We start from the raw sequence: 24,678 nt of genomic DNA, 5'->3' as shown, positions 1-24,678 counted from the left end.
AAGCCTGAGTCTTATTTTTTTTTGGGGGGGGGGGGATCTTTTGAAAGAGGCTAAGTGCCAAAGTAGGTATTCAGACAGCAGCCACACAGCATCTATGGGGAATGGTTTTTTTTTTAAACTAAAAGAGAGCCCACACGGGCTCAGAATGCTGCTGTGGAGGGGGGTGTCAGACTCTCGAACGTGGAAATAACAGAGACCGTAGGAAAGTCCAAAAGCAGTTTATTCCAGGTGATGCGAAGAGTAACAATGTATACCAGGATCTGAACTAGAGAGCTCAGATCCAGGACTTATATCTTTTAATCCCCTCATTTCGCCCAACACCAAATGTCCATTACAGTTTCTACTACAAAGCTACAAAGAACCTGGGAACCTTTCACACCTCTTTGAAGATGGGCTGGCGCCAGGAGATTGCTAACAGGAGATTGCTAGGAAGGGAAGAGGGAAACAGGAAAACAATTGCAAATCACAAACAGCAAGACATCAAGATATTGACAGGCATGGTCCTGACAGGGGGATGGGCTCTTGTCATTTTCCCATGCTGTAACAGCACCTGAGTTCTTTTCTTTATTGTTCCATATTCACAGAATATTTCACGAATCCAACTCTTTAAAACCCCGAATGTCTCGTTTGGCCCTTTTTGAGCAATCCTAAGCAGAATTATGCACATCTACATCCTTTTTCATCTTTTCCCTTTTTCTGTATTGTTCATCGTAGGAGGTTAAGAGCTCGTGTATCTAATCTGGAGGAACCGGGTTTGATTTCCAGCTCTGCTGCCTGAGCTGTGGAAGCTTATCTGCGGAATTCAGATTAGCCTGTGCACTCCCCCACATGCCAGCTGGGTGACCTTGGGCTAGTCACAGCTTCTCGGAGCTCTCTCAGCCCCACCTACCTCACAAGGTGTTTGTTGTGAGGGGGGAAGGGCAAAGAGATTGTCAGCCCCTTTGAGTCTCCTGCAGGAGAGAAAGGGGGGATATAAATCCAAACTCCTCCTCCTCCTCTTCTTCTTCTTCTTCTTCTTCTTCTTCTTCTTCTTCTTCTTCTTCTTCTTCTTCTTCTTCTTCTTCTTCTTCTTCTTCTTCAAGGTTTGCTTTGTTTTCTTTACTCACAGTTCAATTTGATTTTATATTTGTAGTCCATTTCCTTGGGTCAGGCATGACAGGTAATTTGGGCCTACCAGGTTGCTTCATTAATGTTTTTAATTACTTCTGACTGCAATCTAGATCTCCATATCTTCTCGGCTGATCAACACTTTCCACTTGCCGGATGATCCCTCAGTTCCTTTCGTCATGGTGGGCCCAGGAACTGGGATTGCTCCATTCATGGGCTTCTTACAACATCGGTACGTACTTCGCTATTAGATTTTTTTTTTGAAGGCATAGCTTGAAGAACTAGTTTGCAGCCCAGGAAAACACCAAAGTGAAATCTTCAAACTGACCTTTATCAGTAAGAAGAGGATAAAGATCCAGCAGTCGGTGTTCCCATGGTGAGGGCAGCCGGACTATCGGTGCAGAAGATATTTCTGCATTCTGGGTGCCTAGACTGTACAGGCAGACGGTGAGAAATGAGGCTCCTTTCCCTGCTTGCCAAAAAACAGGAAAGATATTTTTGAGTACAAGCACTGGGATCAGAGGTGTATCTATGCAAACTGGAGCCCCCCCCTCCCCCGGGTATGGGCGGCCACCCTTCCCCACCACGACCAAACAATGATTTTTTGCACCACCTCACAAAACACCCCCCACCCCCAGCAAAACATACGTGGCTCTCTCCCCACCAACTCTCTTTCCTAATTTTGTCCTTACACCAACCCTGTGAGGTAGGTTGGCCTGAGAAACAGCTGAGGTAGGCCTGAGAAACCGCTCCAAGCCAGTGCAAGAGGAAATTAACTTTTGAGCATATAAATCTCTCACAAATCACCCCATCAGAAGATTTACCAAACAAATGTCAGCAATATCTCTCACAGATCACCCCCCACCCCCAGCAAAACATATATGGCTCTCTCCCCATCAACTCTCTTTCCTAATTTTGTCCTTACATCAGCCCTGTGAGGTAGGCTGGCCTGTGAAACAGCTCCAAGCCAGTGCAAGAGGAAATTAACTTTTAAGCATATAAATCTCTCACAAATCACCCCATCAGAAGATTTACCAAACAAATGTCAGCAATATCTCTCACAGATCACCCCCCACCCCCTGGGATAAAGTAGACCTTCTCAGTCATGGCACCCAAACGCTGAAACTCTCTCCTAAGGAGTCTGTTCTATTCCCATTTGTTGCCATCTTTTAATTGTTGTTTTTTATGCCTTTGTAGTTCAGCTCCGGTTTTAATTGTAATGATTTTCATGTGAGAGTATGTGTGGGGGGGGATATAGATGGGGGGAGGATAATGGTTTTTAAAATGTGGTTTTATAATGTATGTTTTAATTTGTTACCCACCTTGGTGGCACTTGTGAGGGCAGAAAAGCAGGACGTAAATTTTGTATAAAAATAAAATTGTATTCCATGACTGCGATCGTAACCTCTAACTGTGGGTTCTGTGGGGCAGAATTTGGAATGAGTTTGCAACAACAAATTTTAAAAACAAAATGGTTTACTTTCTTAACATATAACATATAACATCAACATTTAACATCACGCTTCAAGGTCCTGTTCAGGTTTCATTTCAAGTCCTTCTAGTTACAGTCTTCTGATATTGCTAAGTCCAATTCTTCTTTGCAAGTGGGTTGGCTCCTGAAGACTCCAAGGGCTTGATGAACAGGATTCAACATGATGAAGGTTTCCAGGAGAACTCTCACCCATTACAAACATTAAAAAAAAACCCAAGGTCCGAGTCTGGTAGCCTTGTCTCCTCCAAACTACATGAGGTCTGCAGCTTTGAGTCTCCACCCCTTTCTGGGTCAACCCATTCTGAGCATGGGGGTTACACGATCCTGAAATATGGGAGGCAAAATACAATACCCCACACTTTTTATAATTTACAGCAATCTTCGTTTTCAGTAAGACTCTTTTGCTAATGCATTATTTTTGTCTCCTGGTCAGGCATTATTTATTTTTGATGGCACTGGACTGCCTTGTGTTGTTTTTTTAGGCAGCCTCTCAGTCACAACAGGCAGCCGAGCTTTTTTGGGTACACACTTGCCGAGGAGCCAAAGAAGTTCAATATTTGATTCAAACCCCTCAGTCTAATCTTTCAGAATCCCATTTGTGTGTTTCTGAGTTTGAAGTGTCAATTGGGTGCCTTGGTTTGATATTTAGAAAGGAGAATCGGGGAAAGGAAGTGAATTTGAAGCATGAAATTGAATTGTTGCAATGCCAAGTGATTTTTTTTTAACTGGGTGATAAATTATTGGAAAAACATTTACTAGGACAGCCAGAAGCTACCTTTGAAAACCGAGGAGGAACAGATTTGATATTGTAAGTGCTCGTAATGAGCGCTTGTAAGGTTTAACAAGCTGCCATGTCTAATTTGTTGCATATTATTGCAATGGCCTTTATTGTGACTGATGGAAAGGCTGCTCCTGACAGCCGTGAATTAAAGGTGTCCTCGACTTTGATGCAGTTACTGCGGAAAGGTTTTGAGCATGTTGATGTCACTGTTGGTGCTGCATGGATGTCAAGCGGTGTACATGGTGGGAATGGCAATCCAAGGGAAACGTCAGGCTTCTAACTAGCAATGACTGGAGGAGAGGCAACAGGAGAAGATATCCAGTCTTCTTGTCTGCTGAAATTGGGGTCCCAAAGGTGGGATTCCTGCCCACCGAGTGTTTTCAGAAAATAGGCGGGGCCAGATGGGGCTTTTGCGTTGCAGGGATTCTGATTGGCCACTGGAGATCTGATCTGATCTTTAGTTTATATACCACCCTCCCCCAAAGGGCTCAGATCTGATTGGCTGTGGAGATTTTTTAAAAAGCATTCTGTTGAACAGGGCTTCTGCCTGTAATGTTGAAGAGTTACTATTAGAGTTGTGGATAGCGTAACTCCCTGCCATTTTGTGGTCATTATCTCCTCCTCCGGCTGACATTTTGTGATTGCTCCCACCAAAGGTGCCTGCAGGCTCACAAAGGCCTCTAGTTTAAGGTGACCAGACTGTCACCTTTGTAAACCGGGACAGGCAGGTGGGCGGGTGGCTGCGCACGCACATGCGCGCGCAGCCGCAGGAGTGCACTCCCTTCTGGGCGGGAAACCGGGGAACGTCCCAGAAGGCAGTGCGCTCCTGCAGCTGCGTGCACAGGAGGCTGCCGCACTGCCTTGCGCCCCAGAAGGCAGTGCGGCAGCCTTCCAAAAATCGGGACACTTCAAAAAACCTGCAGGACGCGGGACAAATTGTTTTAAGACAGGACTGTCCCGCCAAAAGTGGGACGTCTGGTCACCGTACTCTAGTTTCAGGATTTTTATGATTATATTCTTAAATCAGTGCAGACAACATTTTGGTTTCTAGTCAGGTCACTGAAAATAATGCTCTCTGATGTAGACCCCCAAAAGATTTACAAATAGTTGGGATTTTTCAGGCCATTTTGACACATCTAGCCACGTGCTCTCATGTCCTGTGGCATGGCACAAAACGTGGCTGGCTGAGTGCATGGCCTTGCCGCTGGTGGCCATTTTCAAAGGGCATAGCATCTTGGCTGTGCTGTACTCTGAGGAGCAAGCGTGCTGGAGCTCTGCCTTGCGTGGGTGCAACTGCTGCATTTGTGGGCTTTCCCAGTTCTTCAGTAGAGGGACAAATAACGTGCATTGCTTTGCATGTAGAGTATTGCCCCTTCCTTTGGAATGGATGCAGAAGCCCGTCTGACTGGGGAGTTCAAGTCACCTGGGATTCTCTGTGCCTGTGAGCACTTGACTGCAGCGTCAGAATCCTGCTCCCTGTTCCTTTGTATATATCCTGGTCCATTGCTCTACCCATAAGGATCATTCACATTGACACACTGGGGGGCAGCCTTTAGGTTGTACAAAAGGCCACTTGTGAGGAAATGGCCCATAAATAGAAGAACTGGGAGCTGAATTGTAGGGAGTTTTTATTTATTTATTTATTTTTGAGTTTTTTATACTGTCCTACCCCCGAAGGGCTCTGGGCGGTGAACAACAATTTAAAACATACAATTAAATCCATTTAAAATAAATACAGTGATCAACATATAAAAACAGCGTTGGCAACAAAGTCCATATTAAAAACCTTCCCGAAGGGGGGGGGAGGGGTCCCATAGGTGGTAAAGGGACCCCTGTACAGGAAACTAGAGTAGCGGGGCGGGAGGGGAGGGGGCGGGAGGGGAGGGGGCACATCAGCAGCCAGACACTCCAAAAGCCCGGTGGAACAGCTCCATCTTACAGGCCCTGTGGAACTCACCAAGATCCCGCAGGGCCCGGACAGCTGGAGGAAGGGTGTTCCACCAGGCAGGGGCCAGGGCCGTAAAAGTTATGCAATACACCAAGGCCATCGCCCTCAAGCCCCACCAAGGCAGAATTGGGCACTGGCTGGGGCCTGATTTTAATGTCCTGAGGGTAATCGGCTTTTGCGGCTGTTAAGAACATAAGAACAAGCCAGCTGGATCAGACCAGAGTCCATCTAGTCCAGCACTCTGCTACTCGCAGTGGCCCACCAGGTGCCTTTGGGAGCTCACATGTAGGATGTGAACGCAATGGCCTTCTGCTGCTGCTGCTCCCGAGCACCTGGTCTGCTAAGGCATTTGCAATCTGAGATCAAGGAGGATCAAGATTGGTAGCCATAGATCGACTTCTCCTCCATAAATCTGCCCAGGCCCCTTTTAAAACTATCCAGGTTAGTGGCCATCACCACCTCCTGTGGCAGCATATTCCAAACACCAATCACACGTTGTGTGAAGAAGTGTTTCCTTTTATTAGTCCTTATGCTTCCCCCCAGCTGTTTATTTATTTAATTTATTTATTTATAATCATTTTTATATACCACTCCTCCCCTGAAGGGCTCTGGGCGGTGAACAACACAATAACAAACAATCACATTAAAAACCCCATTTAAAACAGCGGATTAAACAAAATTACATCGGCATCCAGCATAAAACTTCGTAAAACTTCATAAACCCACCCTGGGCCCCATAAAAATTTGGGGTCCAGGATCTAGAAAGGGGAAGAGGAGGGCGTACATCAGCGGCCTGCCTCTCCAAACGCCCGGTGGAACAATTCGGTCTTACAGGCCCTGCGGAACTCTGTTGCAGCAGCAAGGAAAGTCTTGAGGTGGTGGTTGGTGTTTCGCGAAAGGTCAAAGTACACAGTGAGGGGAGAAGGCTTTTCAACTAGAATAAATTATGTAAATTATGCACATCCTAGAAAATAAGTGCAGATCTGTAGAAATGAGACGTGGAATATGGGCTTTGATGAGGCTGAATGTTGATTCCTTGATTTTTTATTTTTTAGCACGGCCTCCTCTCAGCCTTGGCTTCAGTTGTTTGGTTTTTTCTTTGTTTGTTGATCAGAGAGAAGCTTCAGGAAGACCACAAAGAATGGACTTTTGGAGAGACGTGGCTGTTTTTCGGCTGCCGCTCAAAGGACAAAGATTACTTGTTCCAGTAAGTCTGTTATCTTCTTCACACTTCTTCACGCAACGCGTGATTGGTGTTTGGAATATGCTGCCACAGGAGGTGATGATGGCCTCTAACCTGGATAGTTTTAAAAAGGGCTTGGACAGATTGATGAAGGAGAAGTCGATCTATGGCTCCCAATCTTGATCCTCTTTGATCGGAGATTGCAAATGCCTTAACAGTCCAGGTGCTCAGGAGCAGCAGCAGCAGAAGGCCATTGCTTTCACCTCCTGCAGGTGAGCTCCCAAAGGCACCTGGTGGGCCACTGCGAGTAGCAGAGAGCTGGACTAGATGGACTCTGGTCTGATCCAGCTGGCTCACTCTTATGTTCTTATGCTTGTTAGTACTTCATCTAATCCGGACCAGGTTTGACTCCCCCCTCCTTCACATGCAGCCTGCTGGGTGACCTTGGGCTAGTCACAGTTCTCTCGGAACTCTCTCAGCCCCACCTCCCTCACGAGGTGTCTGTTGTCCATTGTGGCTTCAGGAAGGGAAGGAGGTTGCAAGCCCTCCTTCCCACCCTCGGCTTTGTCTTCCAGAGATGAGCTCCTGCACTTTGTTGAGCACGGCACTTTGACTCACCTGAAGGTTTCTTTCTCGAGAGACCCTCCAGCTGCTCCGAAATATGTGCAAGACCATCTTCGACTTTATTCGAAAGACGTTACCAGGATTCTGCTGGAGCAGAGAGGATATTTGTACGTGTGCGGGTGAGTCCTTTTGCAAGAACTTGTGGAAAGGGTGACTGCTTATTTATACAAACCTTCACGAGCAGCGCAAAACACAGACAAATGAAAGAAACAGGAGAGTCTATTTGTGCTGAGAGGGAATTATATTTGTTATTTGTGAGGCCAGCTACCACTCAGGGCAGAATACAGAAAGTGCCTTTTAATGAAAGATTGTGTCCCTTCAGTTCAGCTTACGAAGAATCAATAAAAGCATGCATGTATATATATATAAGTATGTATAAGCATATATATATATAAGCATGCTGGCAGGGGCTGATGGGAATTGTAGTCCATAACATCTGGAGTGCCAAAGGCTTGCCACCACGGATATAGGGCATCAAAGTGGTGTAGTGGTTGAGAGCGGTGGACTCTAATTTGGAGAACCAGATTCGATTCCCCACTCCTCCACATGTAGCCTGCTGGGTGACTTTGAACTAGTCACAGTTCTCTCGGAACTCTCTCAGCCTCACCTACCTCACAAGGCGCCTGATGTGGGGAGAAGAAGGGAAAGGAGTTTGTAAGCCATCTTGAGACTCCTTACTGTTGGGAAAAGCCAGGTACAAATCCAGACTCTCCTCCTTCGTGTGTTTTTGTTCCGTGCCTCCCTTAGTACGTTTTATTGAAGGTGTAGCCAGAAAAGCATTTTGTATTTTATGCTATCAATATTGTTTATATGGATCAGTCCAGTAAAGTCCAGGCCAAAAGTAAGTTTTCAAGTTCTTTATTGAGCTGGCATTCTAAGTCGATCACAAGCAATGCGGGAACTGACCTCCCAACGTATGAACAGCCTCTTTTACGGGCACCTCACCAGTTCCCGCCAAAGCTAGATAAACACCTGTAGTTCTCATCCGAAAACCACATTGAAACAGTTTCACACAGACAGGCAAAGGAAACAGAAGATACAGATACTAGAAACTACAGCTACTAGAAACACTCCCCAATCTGGGCGTCCCGCCAACCTTGTCAGACAAAAACCTTCCAAGGCTAAGCAGCAACTTCACAATGGTTGGTATTAAGAATATTGTAGGTCTCTTGGCTGGATTTGTGTTCCACTTTCCTGGACTTTGTCATAATCTCGTAATGAAATTATTTTTTTTTAAAGACTAATAAAAACACATTCCAGCAAAACAAACAGAGAAGGCCCATCCTGTCTTTTGTAAAGGTCTTTCCCATCACCTCCGACCAAATCCTTTTTAAGCTGGAAACCAAACCAGGGGACCTTTGGCGTTCAAAGCCGAGGTGCTTCCACTGAGCCCCGGCCCACACACGACAGTCTGTTTTGGGACTGGGTTGAATATAAAATATAATAAAAAATATAATTTGGGGTCCAAGTTCAGGCGAGCAAGAGAACTGAGCTGCAAATAAGAAGGCTCGATTTGTGCCCTACAGCTAGAAACCCCGTCTCTCCTAATCTGATGCATCAGAAAAATGCACACGTGGATGCAACTTTAACATGCAGGAAGGCACGTTTGACCTGAGCTGCATATCTGTATAGGCACAATCTTGACAAAGCTAATTTGCCAGTCAGTGGGACTGAAAAGTGCTGAAGCATCTGTTTAAGTCTCTGCCGTTGAAATTGGTGGAACATTAAAATTGCTGAACTGTGGCTGGATTTATTAACTTCATATATTGGGGATTCTTGGAGCGATCATGTGGGTGATTGCACTAAAAGAGAACATTTTCCTATTCCAGACTAGTCTCATAAGCCGTGAGAGTCGCAGTCCTTTAGCCTTATCGGAGTTTGTATTTCATCAAAAAGTAATGATTTCAGCTGAGTGCAACTCCAGAAATCGGTGCCAAAGAACACTCTTTTTCTGATGCTTAGATCCCTTCAAACATCACTCCTCCTGGAAGGGAACAGCTTTCAGTGGGGGGGGGGCAACCTATGGAGCCCCAGATGTTCATGGACTACAATTCCCATCAGCCCCTGCCAGCATGGCCATTACCCCTAAGTTAGGTAGCAACTAACTGTTCTATTTTTCTGAAGGTCTTATTCTAACCAGTTAAGAATTTTGTATGGTAAACATCTGACCACTCCAAGAATGCTAGGCTGTATTCAGATGATGCAAGCAGACTCCAGCGAGTTGGTGACCTCTTCCTGTCACATGCCTTCCTGGATTGGACCAAACTGTATTTTCATGCTCCATCTCACTTGGCTGACACAACACAGTGGGGATGGTTTTCCTGCCTGGAAAATAGGATTCTCAATCAGGATTAAACTGTAGTTTCGTGTCCTAGTTTGTAGGCAAGCAAATAAACTAGAGTTAGTTGGTTCTGGTGGGTTTTCCGGGCTGCGTGGCTGTGGTCTGGTGGCTCTTGTTCCTAACGTTTCGCCTGCATCTGTGGCTGGCATCTGCAGAGGTGTATCACAGAGAAAAGTCTGTTTCACACTGTGTCTAAGGCCATTTCCGCACGGCCACGCTGGGGGTTGGGTCGGTGTGCATGACGCCGACCCAACCCTTCCCCCCCAGGACTGTTCGCAAGAATGGTCCCGGTAATGAAAGGGAAGACAGCGCCGCGGAGCACCATCGCCCAATCGACCTACCTTCTCTGCAACCGTCCGGCGGTTGCCGAGTCCAGGGGACACGCCCACCCTGCCCTGCGCGACTGCTCCGAAGTCACAGTGCAGGGGGGCGTGTCCCCAGGCCTCGGCGACGCGGCAGACGGTCGCAGAGAAAGTAGGTCGATCAGGCAAGGGGGGGAGGGATGGCACCTTCCAGCTGCTGCCATTCGCCTGGCAGCGGCTGGAAGCCACCGTTTTCCAAAAACCTTGCTCGGGGAGCGAGGTGGGAAAATGGCGGCTTTGTGCCGCTGGGGAGGAGCGAGGGCAGCACGGCTGCGAAGCAGCTACGCCCCCCATGCGAACAACTCCCTGGGGACAGCATTTTTGCCGTCCCCAGGGCGCTGTATTTGGCCTGTGCGGAAAGGGCCTACATGAGAAGGGAAAGTTTAGTGGGGTATATTGTCCATGTCCCAGGGTGGGGAACCAATCATTAAGTGTTTGGGTGGAACTTGCTATTCAAAGGTGTGGTTAAGTGCATTGTATTGCGGGTGGGGTTATCAGTCCATTTTTTAAGTACTGGGAGCCCCACACAGCCCGGAAAACCCACCAGAACCAGTTGAATCCGGCCGTGAAAGCCTTCGACAAAACTAGAGTTGGTTGTTAACTTTTTCCCCTGTGTCTCTATTTCAGGGATGCGAAGAACATGGCTAAAGAGGTGAACGATACATTAGCGGATATCTTAATCTCTGAGAGAGGAGACGATAAACTGGGAGCACTGAAAACATTGGCTACGTTAAGAGATGAGAAGAGATACCTGCAGGACATCTGGGCCTAAGAATCAGAACCGCCGTTGTGCTCTCTCTCAAGTTGGCAGTGTTGATCTAGGCTGAGGCAGCTTGTGGTCTTCAGTTACAGCTCTTTCAATCGTCACCTCCTTTAAACCACAACCTTTGATTTGTACCCTGACACTTATTTTGTCTCATCTGCTACTTGGAGCCCCGTCGTGTCCCAGTTAAAAATATTCATGCCTGCACAATTCAGAGGCGTTTTTGCACAAGCGTTCTTCACAAAGAAACCTCGGGGACGGCAGTTTTTCCCACAATGTTTTTTTTCGTGATAAAGATTTAAAATTTGTGATCGGGGCCTTTTTACATATAGACACTTCCTGCATTGGAAGATGAATTGGTTTAAGGCTGAAGAACTTGAGGAAATATCTAGTCCCCCACATGTTGGTGTTTCTCCTGCAGTGATTTGGCTGAGTGCCTTTGTGATATATTGAAGCTATGGAGCTGAAGTCAAGCTATCTGAGGCCCCTTCCGCACACGCAAAATAATGCGTTTTCAAACCACTTTCACAACTGTTTGCCAGTGGATTTTGCTATTCCGCACAGCTTCAAAGAGCACTGAAAGCAATTTGAAAGTGCATTATTCTGCATGTGCGGAAGGAGCCTGAGAGAGTTTGTGAAAGACCATCTTCACTTTCTTCCCCAGCAGAACCTGAAAAACCTTCGCTGAGGGTTGGGAAATTCCTCCAAAACAAATAAAACAAAAACAAAACAAAAAGGACATAATATGGGAAGGGGGATATTGCTGACCAATCCCCTGTTTGTACAGTCCCTAATGCATGCCAATGTTTTGGAAGGTCCCCATCCCCGCTCCCCAGCTACTCAGAAAGGGGCTGCTAGAGTAAGAAGGGAGTAGGAAAGATTTTTTGTGTGTACTTGCTTGATTTTGTAGGAGACTGGATCTAGCCCAGTGGTGGCGAACCTGTGGCACGGGTGCCAGAGGTGGCACTCAGAGTCCTTTCTGTGGGCACACGTGCACAGAGTTCATCATGTGGGAGGGGGTTGGAAAATCACCCCTCCAAACACCCCTAGGCTGGCCTGGGCAAGATCCTTTACCTGGGAGTAAGCTTGGTTGCTGGCAATGGGGCTTGCTTCTGAGTAAACCCTCCTAGGGTCATGATTCAACCATTCGAAGCGTTGCACAGTTGCTTCACCAAGCTTACTCCCAAGTAACGCGCGCCTCAGAGCCAACTGTTTTTTCTAAACTAAAACCTCAGAATTCAGGTTACAGTGCCGTGTTGGCACTTTGCGATAAATAAGTGGGTTTTGCATTGCAGTTTGGGCACTCGGTCTCGAAAAGGTTCGCCATCACTGATCTAGCCTATAGTCACAATTGGTGTTGCTTATCTACTGGAAGAGGGAAGGCCAGGCAATTTGTTCTTAATGAATACTTCTCACAGGTCCTCATTCTCCTACCTCAGAATGCCAAGCGAGTGCAGAGGAAAATTAGAGTGAGAGGACTGTTAAAGCCTCTTAAATATTTCTTCTGATTCACGTGGAATTAAAACCTGATTAAATGTGGTGATCAAGAAGTTGGAATCTTTGCGGGTTGCATTAGATGGAAGCATTTTTTTTAATCACACGCGAGAGGCAGATTTAAAGCACGGGTTCAGGCCAGGCCTCTTAGGTTGTAATTCCTAAATTTCCGAACAAGAATTATTTTTAGTCGGCTGCTAAAACAAAAGGCGTCGGGTTGCAGTGAATAAAACCTTCCTGTTGCCTCAGCGTATATCCAGAAGAATAACTACTTTTGTTCTGTCTCCATAGAGACCAGCGGGGGCAACGGTGAAATTAATATATTTCTGTTCTTTGCTGACTTGAAATGATAATGAGCCAGGACTGTCGTCCAAGAACACTTTTTTGTGAGGAAGCCCCGTTTAAAAAGCTGACCTGCTTAGGATTGTTCCATTATGTTAAGCTGAATGCCACCAGGGTGAAAATGGTCTCTCTCTCTCTCTCTCTCTCTCTCTCTCTCTGTGTGTGTGTGTGTGTGTGGCAGACAAATATTTTGCTGCCATTCTATTGTGTCTATAATGCTTGCCTTAGAACAAGTTGCCTCAATTTTTCCCTGATTGAATTTTGTTTTTGTTTTTTTTAATGGGCTATGAACTGACTTTTAAGAGGTGCAGCTTTTGTTTTAAGGTTACTTTTTGAAGAAATCTTACAATTGGTGACTTTAAAAACCCTTTTTTGTTTGCTGCTACAATCTGCGACTGCAATTTCAAGGTGAATTGATTAGAAAGGTTTTTTTTTAATTACCAATTGTTAGATTTCGTTAAAACATCTGTTTTTAAAAGTAATCCTAAAACAAAATCTGCAGCTCTTAAAAGTCAGTTCATGGCTCCCTAGCAATACGCGCATTTTGCCAACGCTCCTGAAGATTTGGGACAGAGCTTGGAAAGGCGGAGTCGGAAGAGGGGAGATAGCTCAGTTGGGACGTGATACCTGAGAGTCTGTCCTTCAGAGCTTTAGTTTTCTCAGGGAAAGTGATCTTTGTAGTCTGTAGAGCAGTTGTCATTCCAAGACAACTCCAGGCTCCACCTGGAAATTGGCAGCCCATGTTACAGGACTAAATTGGTACAGTTGGAATTGGGCTGAGATCCTGCCCAGATCTTGGTCGTATCCCCACTTGAAATTTGCACACAGATCCAAACCTGTTCATTGTGTCCTCTTCATCGGAGTTTCTCCCTCCCCACCGCAGTGAGCACACAGCAGACACACCCAGTTGCAGAACTCTTAGCAATCCCCACTACCAGGCGAGCTCGCTTCGCCGGTCTCACCTGATTGGCTGGCGTGCCTTGATGGGACGGAACCTTTTCCTACTGCGGAAACATACATTGTACGGGCGTGATCAAAAAAACCAACTTGTAAAAGTTTAATGTTTAATTGTGCAAACAGTTAATCGTTACCTATGTGAACCATTAATGATTCAAAGTTACACATTTGACTGTTTAACGTTTGCATCCCCTTCTGCTGGCCAATCGCAAAAGCGAAAATGAAACCAAGGAAAGGCTGCACGTGCATCGCAGCGCTGATTGGTTGCCCGAATTCCACGTCACACTCCAGGGCGGGAAACGAGTCAGGGTTTCAACCCTCATCCCTCCCCTTGGATTAGCTCTGAACCGTGTCAATGGGGTCTGTGCCACTTGCAACCAGGTCCTGCCGTAACGCGGATTAACGTGGAGAACGAGCACCAGAAACGGAATCTGCCACACAAGCAATGGGGAAGTCGTCCCTCAAACCTGGTTAGTTTGTGTTCTGAAACCTGGCTAAGACAGTAGTGGGGATTCGACCCTTGAGACTCCAATAAATACTTTAACATTCTCAAGCAGTTTTTGTTAACTATTTATATGTCTGCGTTATGTGGTTGCCACCTGGTCAGGAAAACCTAGCGTGTCATCCTTTACAGTCGTTCCCAACCCGGGGTATGTGCCAGAAAGTCTGGGGTGGGTGTGAACAAAATTATATAATGGGTTTGCTAATGTGGGGTACAGTTTTAGAGAAATGGGTTGCCAAGTTTGCACGAGCGAATAAGAAGAATAATTTTTATTTACGGTCAATGACCAGTATAAAAACCCATCTTACAGTCAATCATTACCATCAATACAGTATTTACATTAATTAATACATAGATTAAAAGTTAATCGCCATTGTAAGATGTACCTGTAAAACTCTACTTAAAACCCTACTTTCAACAAATGCCTTTTGTTGGGCTCTCGAGCGCAGAAGCGTTAAGGGACTACGATCTGAGTGAAAACCTAAAATGACTCTTGTTGGACAGTTTCCGAAATTCAACATTTCCACTGTATGAAGATCTAGTTGTTTCACTTCTCTCTTTAACAGAATGTGTAAATGCCTCTTACCAAGCTGTATGGTGTTCCAGGATGGGGTTGTTCCTCTATAGTTGCAAACTGTCAGACAGACTTAATTAGGAACAAACACCAAATGCGAGGATTTGCCTATTTTGTGGAAAAGAAAGGTAGACTCCTTAAAGAGTGCTTTACCCAGGGCTACTTCATAAACTCTCTGCTTCAGCAACCTTTTCTCTTCCTGCTCCTTGATGATAGAATCCATTTTGCAGTTGAGTATCCTTAACTCCTTGTAAATATGCTCAACTGTTACAGCAATAAGTTGCAATATACGGTATAAGAGCAGACTGGCTGGTCTCACAGCTTGGTAGCCTGCGCAGCGATGTTCTTATCCTCTCTGATGTTTTTAAGCTCTTCTGTATTATTTATATTTCCACAAGGTCGTTTGGCCACCTCACCATCCTCACTTTCATTATCATTATCCATTAAAGCGGAGAAGTGGTTCACAAGTGGGAACTTGGGTGTTATAAAAATCAGCAATTTTCAATTGTTTAGCTGTTGGGGGAGTATTTCCCTCAGTGTCTCTCTGGCTTCCTTCACTCCATAGTCAGCCACTTAAACACTTCTTAACACAACACTAGATATTTAAGGGGTTGACTTGTTTAAAAAAACCTTTAAAATATATTTTTAAAAGAAATTGATCTGGCCTTGAACGGAGCTCATCATTGTGCAACTTCTCATTAGCAAACTGGCGGTTACATGAGTGGAAAAAGGTTGGGAACCACTGCTTTATTAAATAAACCAACAAGCAAACAACTGCTTGGCAGTTCATAGATTTCCTGATAAAGCCAGTGGTGGGATCCAAACATTTTAGTAACAGGTTCCCATGGTGGTGGGATTCAAACTGTGGCGTAGCGCCAATGGGGCTGGGTGGGGGCGTGGCCAGGCATTCTGGGGGCGGGGCATTCCTGGGCAGGGCTGTGGCAAAGACGCAGCCACTGCGCCGGTCCTTGGGCGGGAAACGAATGCACGCAGGCGCGGGCTGCCACGCACGCCGGTGCACCTCCTGCTAGACTGCTTCAAGTTCTGCGCGCTACTGCTGAGAGGAGGGGCGTAACTAAGGCAAAAATCACGTGGCAAAATCACCCATTAGTAACCCCCTCTCGGCACACACAAATAATTAGTAACCTACTCTCGGGAACCTGTGAGAACTTGCTGGATCTCACCTCTGGATCAGCCTGTGATGGTTACTTGCACAGAAGACCACCAAGGAAATCTAGGGTTGCTATGCAGAGGCAGGCAATGGCAAAGTACTCCTGAATGTTTCTTGCCTTGAAACCCTGCAGGGCCCCCATAAGTTGGCTGAGACTTGACTGCACTTTTCACCAGAGGGGTAGCTGGGTCAAACTCGCTGCCTTCGACCCCCGCCCCCCCCCCCCATTTACTTTAGTGCTTCGTTTCAGGCTGAAAAGAGGCTTCAGTTCAGGCTGAAGCCTAGGTGGGAACTACACTACCCAGGATACCTTAGGGCTCTCAAGGTCTCCTGGGTAGTGTAGTTCCCACAAGGGCCCATTTCAGCCTGAATAGAACTAAGAGCTAAGGTAAGTGGGAGTACTGCGAGAGGGGGTTGCGGGGGATTTTCAGTGCCCCCCCAGGTGTGTGCCTGGTGCATGATGCAGAGGCGTAGCTAGAGGAAATGGAGCTCCGTGCAAAATCTGAGTTTTGCTGCCCCCTCCGTGTTAGTTTGTGTTTTTTGTATTCTTTAGTGCTTTTGCAGGGGGTGCAGTTTTTAGGCTAGCAGCATCAACATTTCAGGGTATCTTTAGGAGACTTTCCTGATGATACAAACCAGTGTATCTCCTATTAGCTCCCATTGGAAACAATGGGGGGTGGGGCACCCCCTTTGGGAGTCCATAACTTTGGACCCCCCTGAACCAAACTTCACCTAACTTGGGTGGTATCATCAGGAGAGTCCCCTGAAAACTCCCTGAAATGTTGGTGCTGCTAGTCTAAAAACTGCGCCCCCTGCAGGCCAAAAACTGAGAAACAGTAAAAAATATAAAAAACAAACCTGAAATTTTTGCTGCCCACCCCCAGGCGCGAGCCCAATGCAACACGCCGTCCCCTCCTGTCCCCTTGTAGCTATGCCTCTGGCACAATGCACCTCCCCATCCCCTTGTAGCTTCGCCTATGCTTTTCACCACCAGACCATGATGCCATTAAGATAAGGTGACCAGATGGTCACCTTTGTAAACCTGGACGGGTGGCCGTGTGCTCACGTGCGTGCACGCAGCCGCAGGAGCGCACTGTCTTCTGGGGCGCTCTCGTTTCCCGCCCTGTCACAGGGTGGGCAACGGGAGCACCCCAGAAGGCCATGCGCTCCTGCAGCTGCGAGCGGGAGGCTGCCGCACTGCCTTGCGCCCCAGAAGGCAGTGCAGCAGCCTTAAAAAAACCAGGACACTTCAAAAAACACGCGGGACGCGGGACAAATTGTTTGAAGGCGGGACTGTCTGGTCAGCCGACATTAAGAGCACCGGGGCAGAGGAGCAGCTGACAAGCCCTTTAGATTTACAACTGGATATTGCTTAAGGTCATCATCAGGTTCAGGAGGTAGGAAGAGTCCGGTCACCTTCGCAAATGCGGGTTCTGCTCTCCTGGTTTCATTTTACTTCCCTCCTTTGAATTATTTTTTAAAAAGCTGCTCATGCTCAGTTTTGATGGTTTATAGGTTTCAAATTGCAGAGATGAATAACTACGGAATGCTTACCTTCTCGTTTCAAGGAGCTGCTGGTCATGCTAATGCCATGAAGTGAATAAAAATGAATGCCAGGTTGTGTTCTGTCACTGAAGCTGTAAGAGCTGATGTTTCTTTCTACCTCTGGTATTGCGTGCTGTAGTTTTACACCTTTCCTCCACTGTGGAACTGGAGGGGGGTTAAGTCATGACAGCTTTGAGTGAAATGCCAGGGAGTCTTTGTTGTCGATTTGTCCACAAACACATAATTAAATTGACAAACTATAGTCGTCCTGTGTTGTCCTATAGTCTATAGTTGTCCTATAGTTGCTCCACACAAACACAGGACAACTATAGACTATAGCACTCAAAGGGAACAAAGACCAGGATACTTCTATTCAGATCCATTCACCTATTGACCTTGCTATCTTCATTGTTACTCCCAGGCTACAGACTTCTTTGTGACTCACATGCCAGGCTACTCTATTCAGAGGGCCTCACCTTTTGACCTCACAGTATATATACTCCACTTGCTTTCCATTCCTACTATCAGATCCTCTGAAGATGCCAGCCACAGATGCAGGCGAAACGTCAGGAGAGAATGCTGCTAGAACACAGTCAGACAGCCCAGAAACCACACAGCACCCCAATCCCAATCCAGTTTCTGTTGTGCGTGATCTTGATCCAAATCAAATCACCTGCCTTTTGCTTCTTAAAACACAGTTGTCCCTCCCTGTGCATTGCTGAGTCCCTGAGGCCAGATAAGGTATATGGGGAAGTTGCCTGTTTTCCGGAAAGAGGAATTTCACCCTTAACTTTTGTAGCCGTCAGATTAGGCTGGGGAACAAGTGTGTGCCCCTGAGGAAGGGAGGGTGAGAAATCAAAATCAACCATTCTTCTTTTCTCTAATGCAGTGTTTCCCAACCTTCCTTGGCCTGTTGCTGCCAGAACAGAACCCATCAGTGTATGTGTGAAACTGAGAAATTTTTTTTGTCCCAATATGCATTACTTGGCACTTGCTCACACAGAATCCCATTTGCCGTTTTAATGCCCATTTCTCCAGTTTGGAGAATTCCTTTTGGAGCCCTTCACAATATGTTTTTGTTTTAACCACCCTAAGTAATGTGATGTCATCTGCAAACCTTGCTTTCATCCCAAGCTCCAGGTGGTGACCTCTGAGGGATACCAGGGTCATGACAATGGCAAACCACCTCAGAAGTCTCTTGCACTGAAAACCCAACCAGTAAGTCACATGTAGCTGTAAGGAAGAAGCTGTACTTCATAACTGGAATCAGAAATTCCAGTTCTGAGGGGGACAAAACTGGGACAGAACAAGGATGAACTCAGTGGCAGTGGGGAGCTGCTGGGTCGAACCTAGTACTAAACTGAGTCGATTCTGCCAGTGGGGAATCACCACTCTGCCAGTGGGGCTTTCCGCACTACAGAAGGGAGCTAAGATCGACTCAGTTCCCTTCAGTGGGGGGCGATTCCAGGCTGTCCACACAGCAACTTACTTGGCCCCCTGGAACTGAGCTAAGTGGGCGGGATCATCTTGGTGCCTGTTTCGCTCCTCCATCGTGATTGGAGCTTGTGTTACCATGGGAAACGGGAGCGTTCTTTTTTTTTTTACAGTTTTTACAGTTTACAGTTTACAGTTACATATTCGCTTACCGCATCTGCTTTCTGGGCGCAGGCCACAAAAGTGGCTCCTGATTGGTTGAACGGATGAGGTGTCGTTTCGATGCGTCTGCACTTCGAAATGGTATCGACCTTGTTCCAGCAGAAAGGTGCCATTCATAACTGCGACAAGGATGTCGCAGTTCTGAGGCGGGGGGGGGGGGGCTGAGACAAAACAACGTTGAGCTCAGTTGCAGTGCGGATACACTGAGGTGAACCTAGATAGAAACCAGTACAACTCTGTCAGTGCGGAAAGCCCCAAAGAAGGGGGATGCGATTATTCCCACAGAGAGGAGGCTGGAAACAGGGAGGTCAAGGGGCACCCCTCGGTCCCTAGATTTCTTTAATTGAACTCCTGTAGTTCCTCCACCCCAGCACCAATGCAAGCTTAGGATCGCATGCCAGAGCGGAGCATAGTCAATAGCACGTTAAGGCTCAGTTGCATATTGAAAAGCCTTCCTGTCTACCGCAAGGACTTCTGAGCAGATGTGGGCTAGGAATTCCACGCGTGGTGCTTCATTCCCAGGCGCACAACAGGAGGAGGGGGCTTAATTCTTCTTCCTGTGCATCTTACTGTCCTAAAACAGTGCCCGGGATCACGACGTGCACTGTCAAGGAAATGTGCATGTACTGCTGTTGGCCTGCTGGTCCGTAGCCTATGAAGAAGAAGAAGAGTTTGGATTTATATCCCCCCTTTCTCTCCTGCAGGAGACTCAAAGGGGCTGACAATCTCCTTGCCCTTTTTTCCCCCTCACAACAAACACCCTGTGAGGTGGGTGGGGCTGAGAGAGCTCCGAGAAGCTGACTAGCCCAAGGTCACCCAGCTGGCGTGTGTGGGAGTGCACAGGCTAATCTGAATTCCCCAGATAAGCCTCTACAGCTCAGGCGGCAGAGCTGGGAATCAAACCCGGTTCCTCCAGATTAGATACACGAGCTCTTAACCTCCTATGCCATGAGGCTGTTTCAGGCTGAGAAAACAGCACCAAGAGGCGGAGGCTTAAAGTCCCACTCCTTGAACTCTGGATCCCAGCCTAGATCAGACCCACGTTCCTTCCCAGTGTACATTCTTGCAGATTTTGTACCTGAAGATTGTGATGGGAGAGAGGCCAAGAGTAAGGAGTCATGCTTCTTTCTTCCCCACAGGCACTGAGGGTAACTTATGTACTGAAGAGCTGCAGGGAGCAATCGGGTTCCTCCCAGAATCAAAGTCCCAAGCTGAAATGCACGTGCAGAACTTAGGGAAGCAAGTTCCCCACAGCTGCTGTGCCAGATGTGCTCAAATACAGCTGCGTGGTTAAACTGGAAAGGAGCAGCAGTGGCATAGGAGGTTAAGAGCTTGTGTATCTAATCTGGAGGAAACGAGTTTGATTCCCTGCTCTGCCGCTTGAGCTGTGGAGGCTTATCTGGGAGATTCAGATTAGCCTGTGCACTCCCACACACGCCAGCTGGGTGACCTTGGGCTGGTCACAGCTTCTCGGAGCTCTCTCAGCCCCACCTACCTCACAGGGTGTTTGTTGTGAGGGGGGAAGGGCAAGGAGATTGTCAGCCCCTTTGAGTCTCCTGCAGGAGAGAAAGGGGGGATATAAATCCAAACTCTTCTTCCTCTTCTTCTTCTTCGTGTGCTTGCCTTGCAGCAAGGGAGATGAAGGGGAGCTGTGCATACTGAGCCCCAGAGGAAAGCAAGTGTGTGTCCGGCAAAAATACATTTTATGCTATATAAAATATGGAACACTTTCTTCAGGGCTTTCTTCGGAAAGAAGCCTGCCAGATTTGAAACGCACTTTTTCGGAAGTTAGTTGACAAATGATTTCACACGACTCTTGATATTCATTCAAACAGCAAAGCTGGTTTTTTTCTTTTTTTAAAAAGGCAAGGATGTCATTGTTCAAAATTAGCAAAGACAACAAGAAACCAATTTAGTACAAAACTGGGAGCTTGATTATCCCCCCCTCCCCTTTCAGTTCAAGCAAGAGAAAAGCAACTTTATGCTCAGCAAAGCACTTCCAATATTTACATAATCCAAGCACGACGGCCAAGCTCAGTTAGTTCCTCAAAATTATTACAACAATGCTCTGATAATGCTTCCTGCCACTGTTTTCCTTGATGAATTTTTCTGGGGGGAAATCCAAAACCTGACAATGGAGCTGTTCACGCTTTTCCATCTGCTCCTCAGCAAAGGTAGTGAATGGATCTGCGAGAAAGCCTTCTTCCAGTTTTGTGTTCTAGTGGGTCCGTGAACGTAGCGATGGACCATCCAGGAGGAGTCAGTGCTGTTATGCAGGCTAAGCAAATAGCCATGCTAGTATAGCAATCCATGTGCAGCAACATCATGCAGAACTAATTCCCGGCGCATTCCCTTGCGACCCACGCCAGCCGATTCACACAGTCCTCAAGGATGGGGGTCTAGATTGTTTCCGCTGCTTGCTCTGCCAACACCCCTTGCACCAAGGCAGACTTGCAGTCCCGCCCCAGTAACTTTCAGATACTTCCAAGGCCCCAAAATCATCTCACAGTTCTGAAAACGTGGCATGGAGAATGGAGTTCTTGAATTTGCAACCAGCAGTCAGAATACTGCTATCTGATTATTTCTTATGTCCTTTGTTTTTGTTTTGGTGTTTCATGGGGGCAATCCACGTGCATGAAAAAAAAATCACCCCAGGAAACTGAGAAGCAATGTCCTGTGGGAAGTATCTAATTGTCTTCAAACTGTCTTTTGAGAAGCTGAAAATATTAATTAGTAGAATGGCAGCAAGCTGACCAAAAACCTAAAAGAAAAGCGATTGTCATCTTATTTCTCTTTGTTCCAATGATGACACAGGACACAGCTTTGGAACGGGAATCCCTTGCCCAGACAGGGCACGATCGGGTTGTTCTTTTTTCAGTCGGCATTTGCATGACACTAATACCTTGGGGTCCGCTCTGAACAGTCAGGCTGTGGGGGGATACAGACCCACTTAATACTCATCGTAGTGATTCAGGTCTGTGAAGTAGGCATTGGAATAGGCCTTTGAAGTGTGGTGTGGATTGAAGTACTTGTTCTGTTCTTCCAAGATGAGGTTATTCTTGTTAAATGCCTGAAGGGGGAAAAGGCACAGAGTAAGCACATCGTTCCCCTTAAAATAGCAACATTCCAAATAAGGCAACTGACAGCTATAAACATGTAGATTTTTTTTAACAAACAAAACCTTTATTAGGCATAAATTGATCATACATAAAAATATAACTCATAGGGCCACAACCTGTAACAAAAACTGAGCAATCTTCTCCAGAAGAAGAAGAAGAAGAAGAGGAAGAGGAAGAGGAGGAGTTTGGATTTATATCCCCCCTTTCTCTCCTGTAGGAGACTCAAAGGGGCTTACAATCTCCTTGCCCTTCCCTCCTCACAACAAACACCCTGTGAGGTAGGTGTGACTAGCCCAAGGTCACCCAGCTGGCGTGTGTGGGAGTGCCCAGGCTAATCTGAATTCCCCAGATAAGCCTCCACAGCTCAGGCGGCAGAGCTGGGAATCAAACCCGGTTCCTCCAGATTAGATACATGAGCTCTTAACCTCCTACGTCACTGCTGCTCGTCAGTATTCAAGAGTCGCATGATAGTTTGGCTTAAAGGGCCGTTTGTCTTGGATAAGAGAGAGCAGCCACCTTTAAGCAGATAATATTTTGGAAAAATAAACAGAATATGCTCAAGAGTTTCCACAGAGAACAGGCAGTTTGTACAAACCCTATCTGGGGAAGGTATATTTCAGAAGCGTCCCTGTTGCAGAGCTGAAGGCCCACCTTGTCTGGGTTCAGTTAGATCAGGGGTAGGGAACCTGCGGCTCTCCAGATGTTCAGGAACTACAATTCCCATCAGCCCCTACCAGGATGGCCAATTGGCCATGCTGACAGAGGCTGATGGGAATTGTAGTTCCTGAACATCTGGAGAGCCGCAGGTTCCCTACCCCTGAGTTAGATGGTACAAATATTAAGCAGTCTGCCCCGGTTTTGGGATAATGCCAAAATAAAGTGGGGAACATGATGTCATAGCACAGCTTAAAATATATTGTTGTTCCTGGTCAAGAAGGCGCATTTTAATTTCCCCCGTAATCTCTTTGGGTGTAAAAATCAACAGAGCCTCCAAAGAGAGACTGAGCTGGCTAGATTTATTACATTTGCTACTTAATAAAGCAGCTGCAGGGAATGCTCCTTTCAAATTCTGCAGGGGCTCAATTCATCTCAGACCCGACACATTACGAAAAAGTCTCCCATAGTCTGGCCCTCAAAATCCATAACAGTCCATAAAATCCAAAACCAAATGCTTTACAGAATAACTTTTCCCAAGATAAACCTTTTACTTAAGATTATGAAATGAAGCACGAGAGCGACTCAGAATTCTGGGAAGACAACAACTGGTTCATTGTGAACACATTTCAGGCAACAGAACAGATGAAGGTGGAGAAGCTCTATTCCCGTGGTGGCGAACCTATGGCACGGGTGCCAGAGGTGGCACTCAGAGCCCTCTCTGTGGGCATGCACAGAGTTGCCCCCCCCCCCCCACATCTAGGCTGGCCTGGGCCGCTGGGCTCGATTATTAGCATTAAATCTAAGACCTAGTTTTGGGGAAGCAGTGTAGGTAACCCTGTTAAGTGCTGTTCAACCCCACTGATTTTCATGTGAAGAAGCTGAAAAGCGCCAATCCTTTACCTGGGAGTAAGCTCGGTTGCTGGCAATGGGGCTTGCTTCTGAGTAAACCCTCCTAGGGTCGTGATTCACCCGTTGGAAGAGTTGCACAGTTGCTTCAAAGCAAAGCCTCCGGCTACCACCAACCTTACTCCCGAGTAACACATGCCTCTGAGCCAACCATTTTTTCTAAACTAAAACCTCAGTATTCAGGTTAAATTGCTGTGTTGGCACTTTGCGATAAATAAGTGGGTTTTGGGTTGCAATTTGGGCACTCGGTCTCGAAAAGGTTCGCCATCACTGCTCTATTCTCTCTGCTAGAGCAAGACCAGGAGCGGACTGTGATATACACCATGAACTGTTAGTATCCAAAACTAGAATAAAGCTGAAGAGAAACACTAAAATACTCATAGTGCCAAAATACAATCTCAACAACATTACTAGAGAAAGACTGTGCAAAGAATAGGTTTGCATTATTAAGATTGTGAATGTAGACCAGAAGAACTATGCATTGAAATCAGAGATATTTTCACAAACGTGTGCACAAAAACTATTCCTCTACCCTTAAAAATTGAAAAGTCTCGATGAATGTTGGTGCTTTCAAACTGCTAAAGATAGACAAGAAGCAAAAGTAAAAAGTGACAGAAATAGAATCAGAAATGCAATGTTCCAACAATTTGCTTACAGAGACAAGGAGAACTATTATAGTAACCAGTGTAATGAAACAGAAGAGAACAAAAAAGGAAAAACAAGAGATCTGTTCCAAAAATTTCAGTAAATCCAAGGGAAATTTGCACCACGGCTATGGGTGCTGAAAGATCAAAATGGAAATACCTTAACTGAACAGGACAAAATAAAGAAAAGGGAACGATACACTGAATAACTGTACAGAACAGATGAAAAGAGACAGATTCCCTCCAAAATGAATCTTTTGAAGAACCTAAAATTTTAGAAAGTGATGTGAAAGCTCTACTCAACAAGAAACAAATCACCAGAAATATTAATAGATTAATAGGATATTAATAGGGCTATTTCAAGGCTCATAAACAGAGGCTACCAAAATCTTAACAAGAATATTCCAACAAACATGGAAAATAGAACAGAACCATGGCCCACAGATCAGAAATACTTAATTTACCTTCCAATTTTGAAAAAAGGAGACATCTGAGTCTATCAGACTACCT

General features: G+C 46.2%; 2 protein-coding genes across 2 annotated transcripts in view; one reads left to right on the top strand and one right to left on the bottom strand.

Annotated features, from left to right (window-relative positions):
* The window catches only part of MTRR (5-methyltetrahydrofolate-homocysteine methyltransferase reductase), a 47,404-nt gene extending 35,762 nt beyond the window's left edge, over positions 1-11,642 (top strand). Inside the window, exons 12-15 of the mRNA XM_048515567.1 lie at positions 1,221-1,339; positions 6,443-6,535; positions 7,087-7,254; positions 10,466-11,642. Of these exons, the coding sequence (XP_048371524.1) occupies positions 1,221-1,339; positions 6,443-6,535; positions 7,087-7,254; positions 10,466-10,610 (525 nt within the window). The 3' untranslated portion in view covers positions 10,611-11,642. The remainder of the gene's footprint in view (positions 1-1,220; positions 1,340-6,442; positions 6,536-7,086; positions 7,255-10,465) is intronic.
* A 9,022-nt stretch (positions 11,643-20,664) lies between these two features.
* Positions 20,665-24,678, bottom strand: part of SEMA5A (semaphorin 5A) — a 119,620-nt gene continuing 115,606 nt past the window's right edge. The window contains exon 18 of the mRNA XM_048515374.1: positions 20,665-21,912. Coding sequence (XP_048371331.1) covers positions 21,793-21,912 — 120 coding nt within the window. The 3' untranslated portion in view covers positions 20,665-21,792. The remainder of the gene's footprint in view (positions 21,913-24,678) is intronic.

Source organism: Sphaerodactylus townsendi, linkage group LG14 (assembly GCF_021028975.2).
Source record: "Sphaerodactylus townsendi isolate TG3544 linkage group LG14, MPM_Stown_v2.3, whole genome shotgun sequence".
In the NCBI taxonomy this organism is placed as follows: Eukaryota; Metazoa; Chordata; class Lepidosauria; order Squamata; family Sphaerodactylidae; genus Sphaerodactylus; species Sphaerodactylus townsendi.
This window is presented reverse-complemented; position numbering and strand designations above follow the sequence as displayed.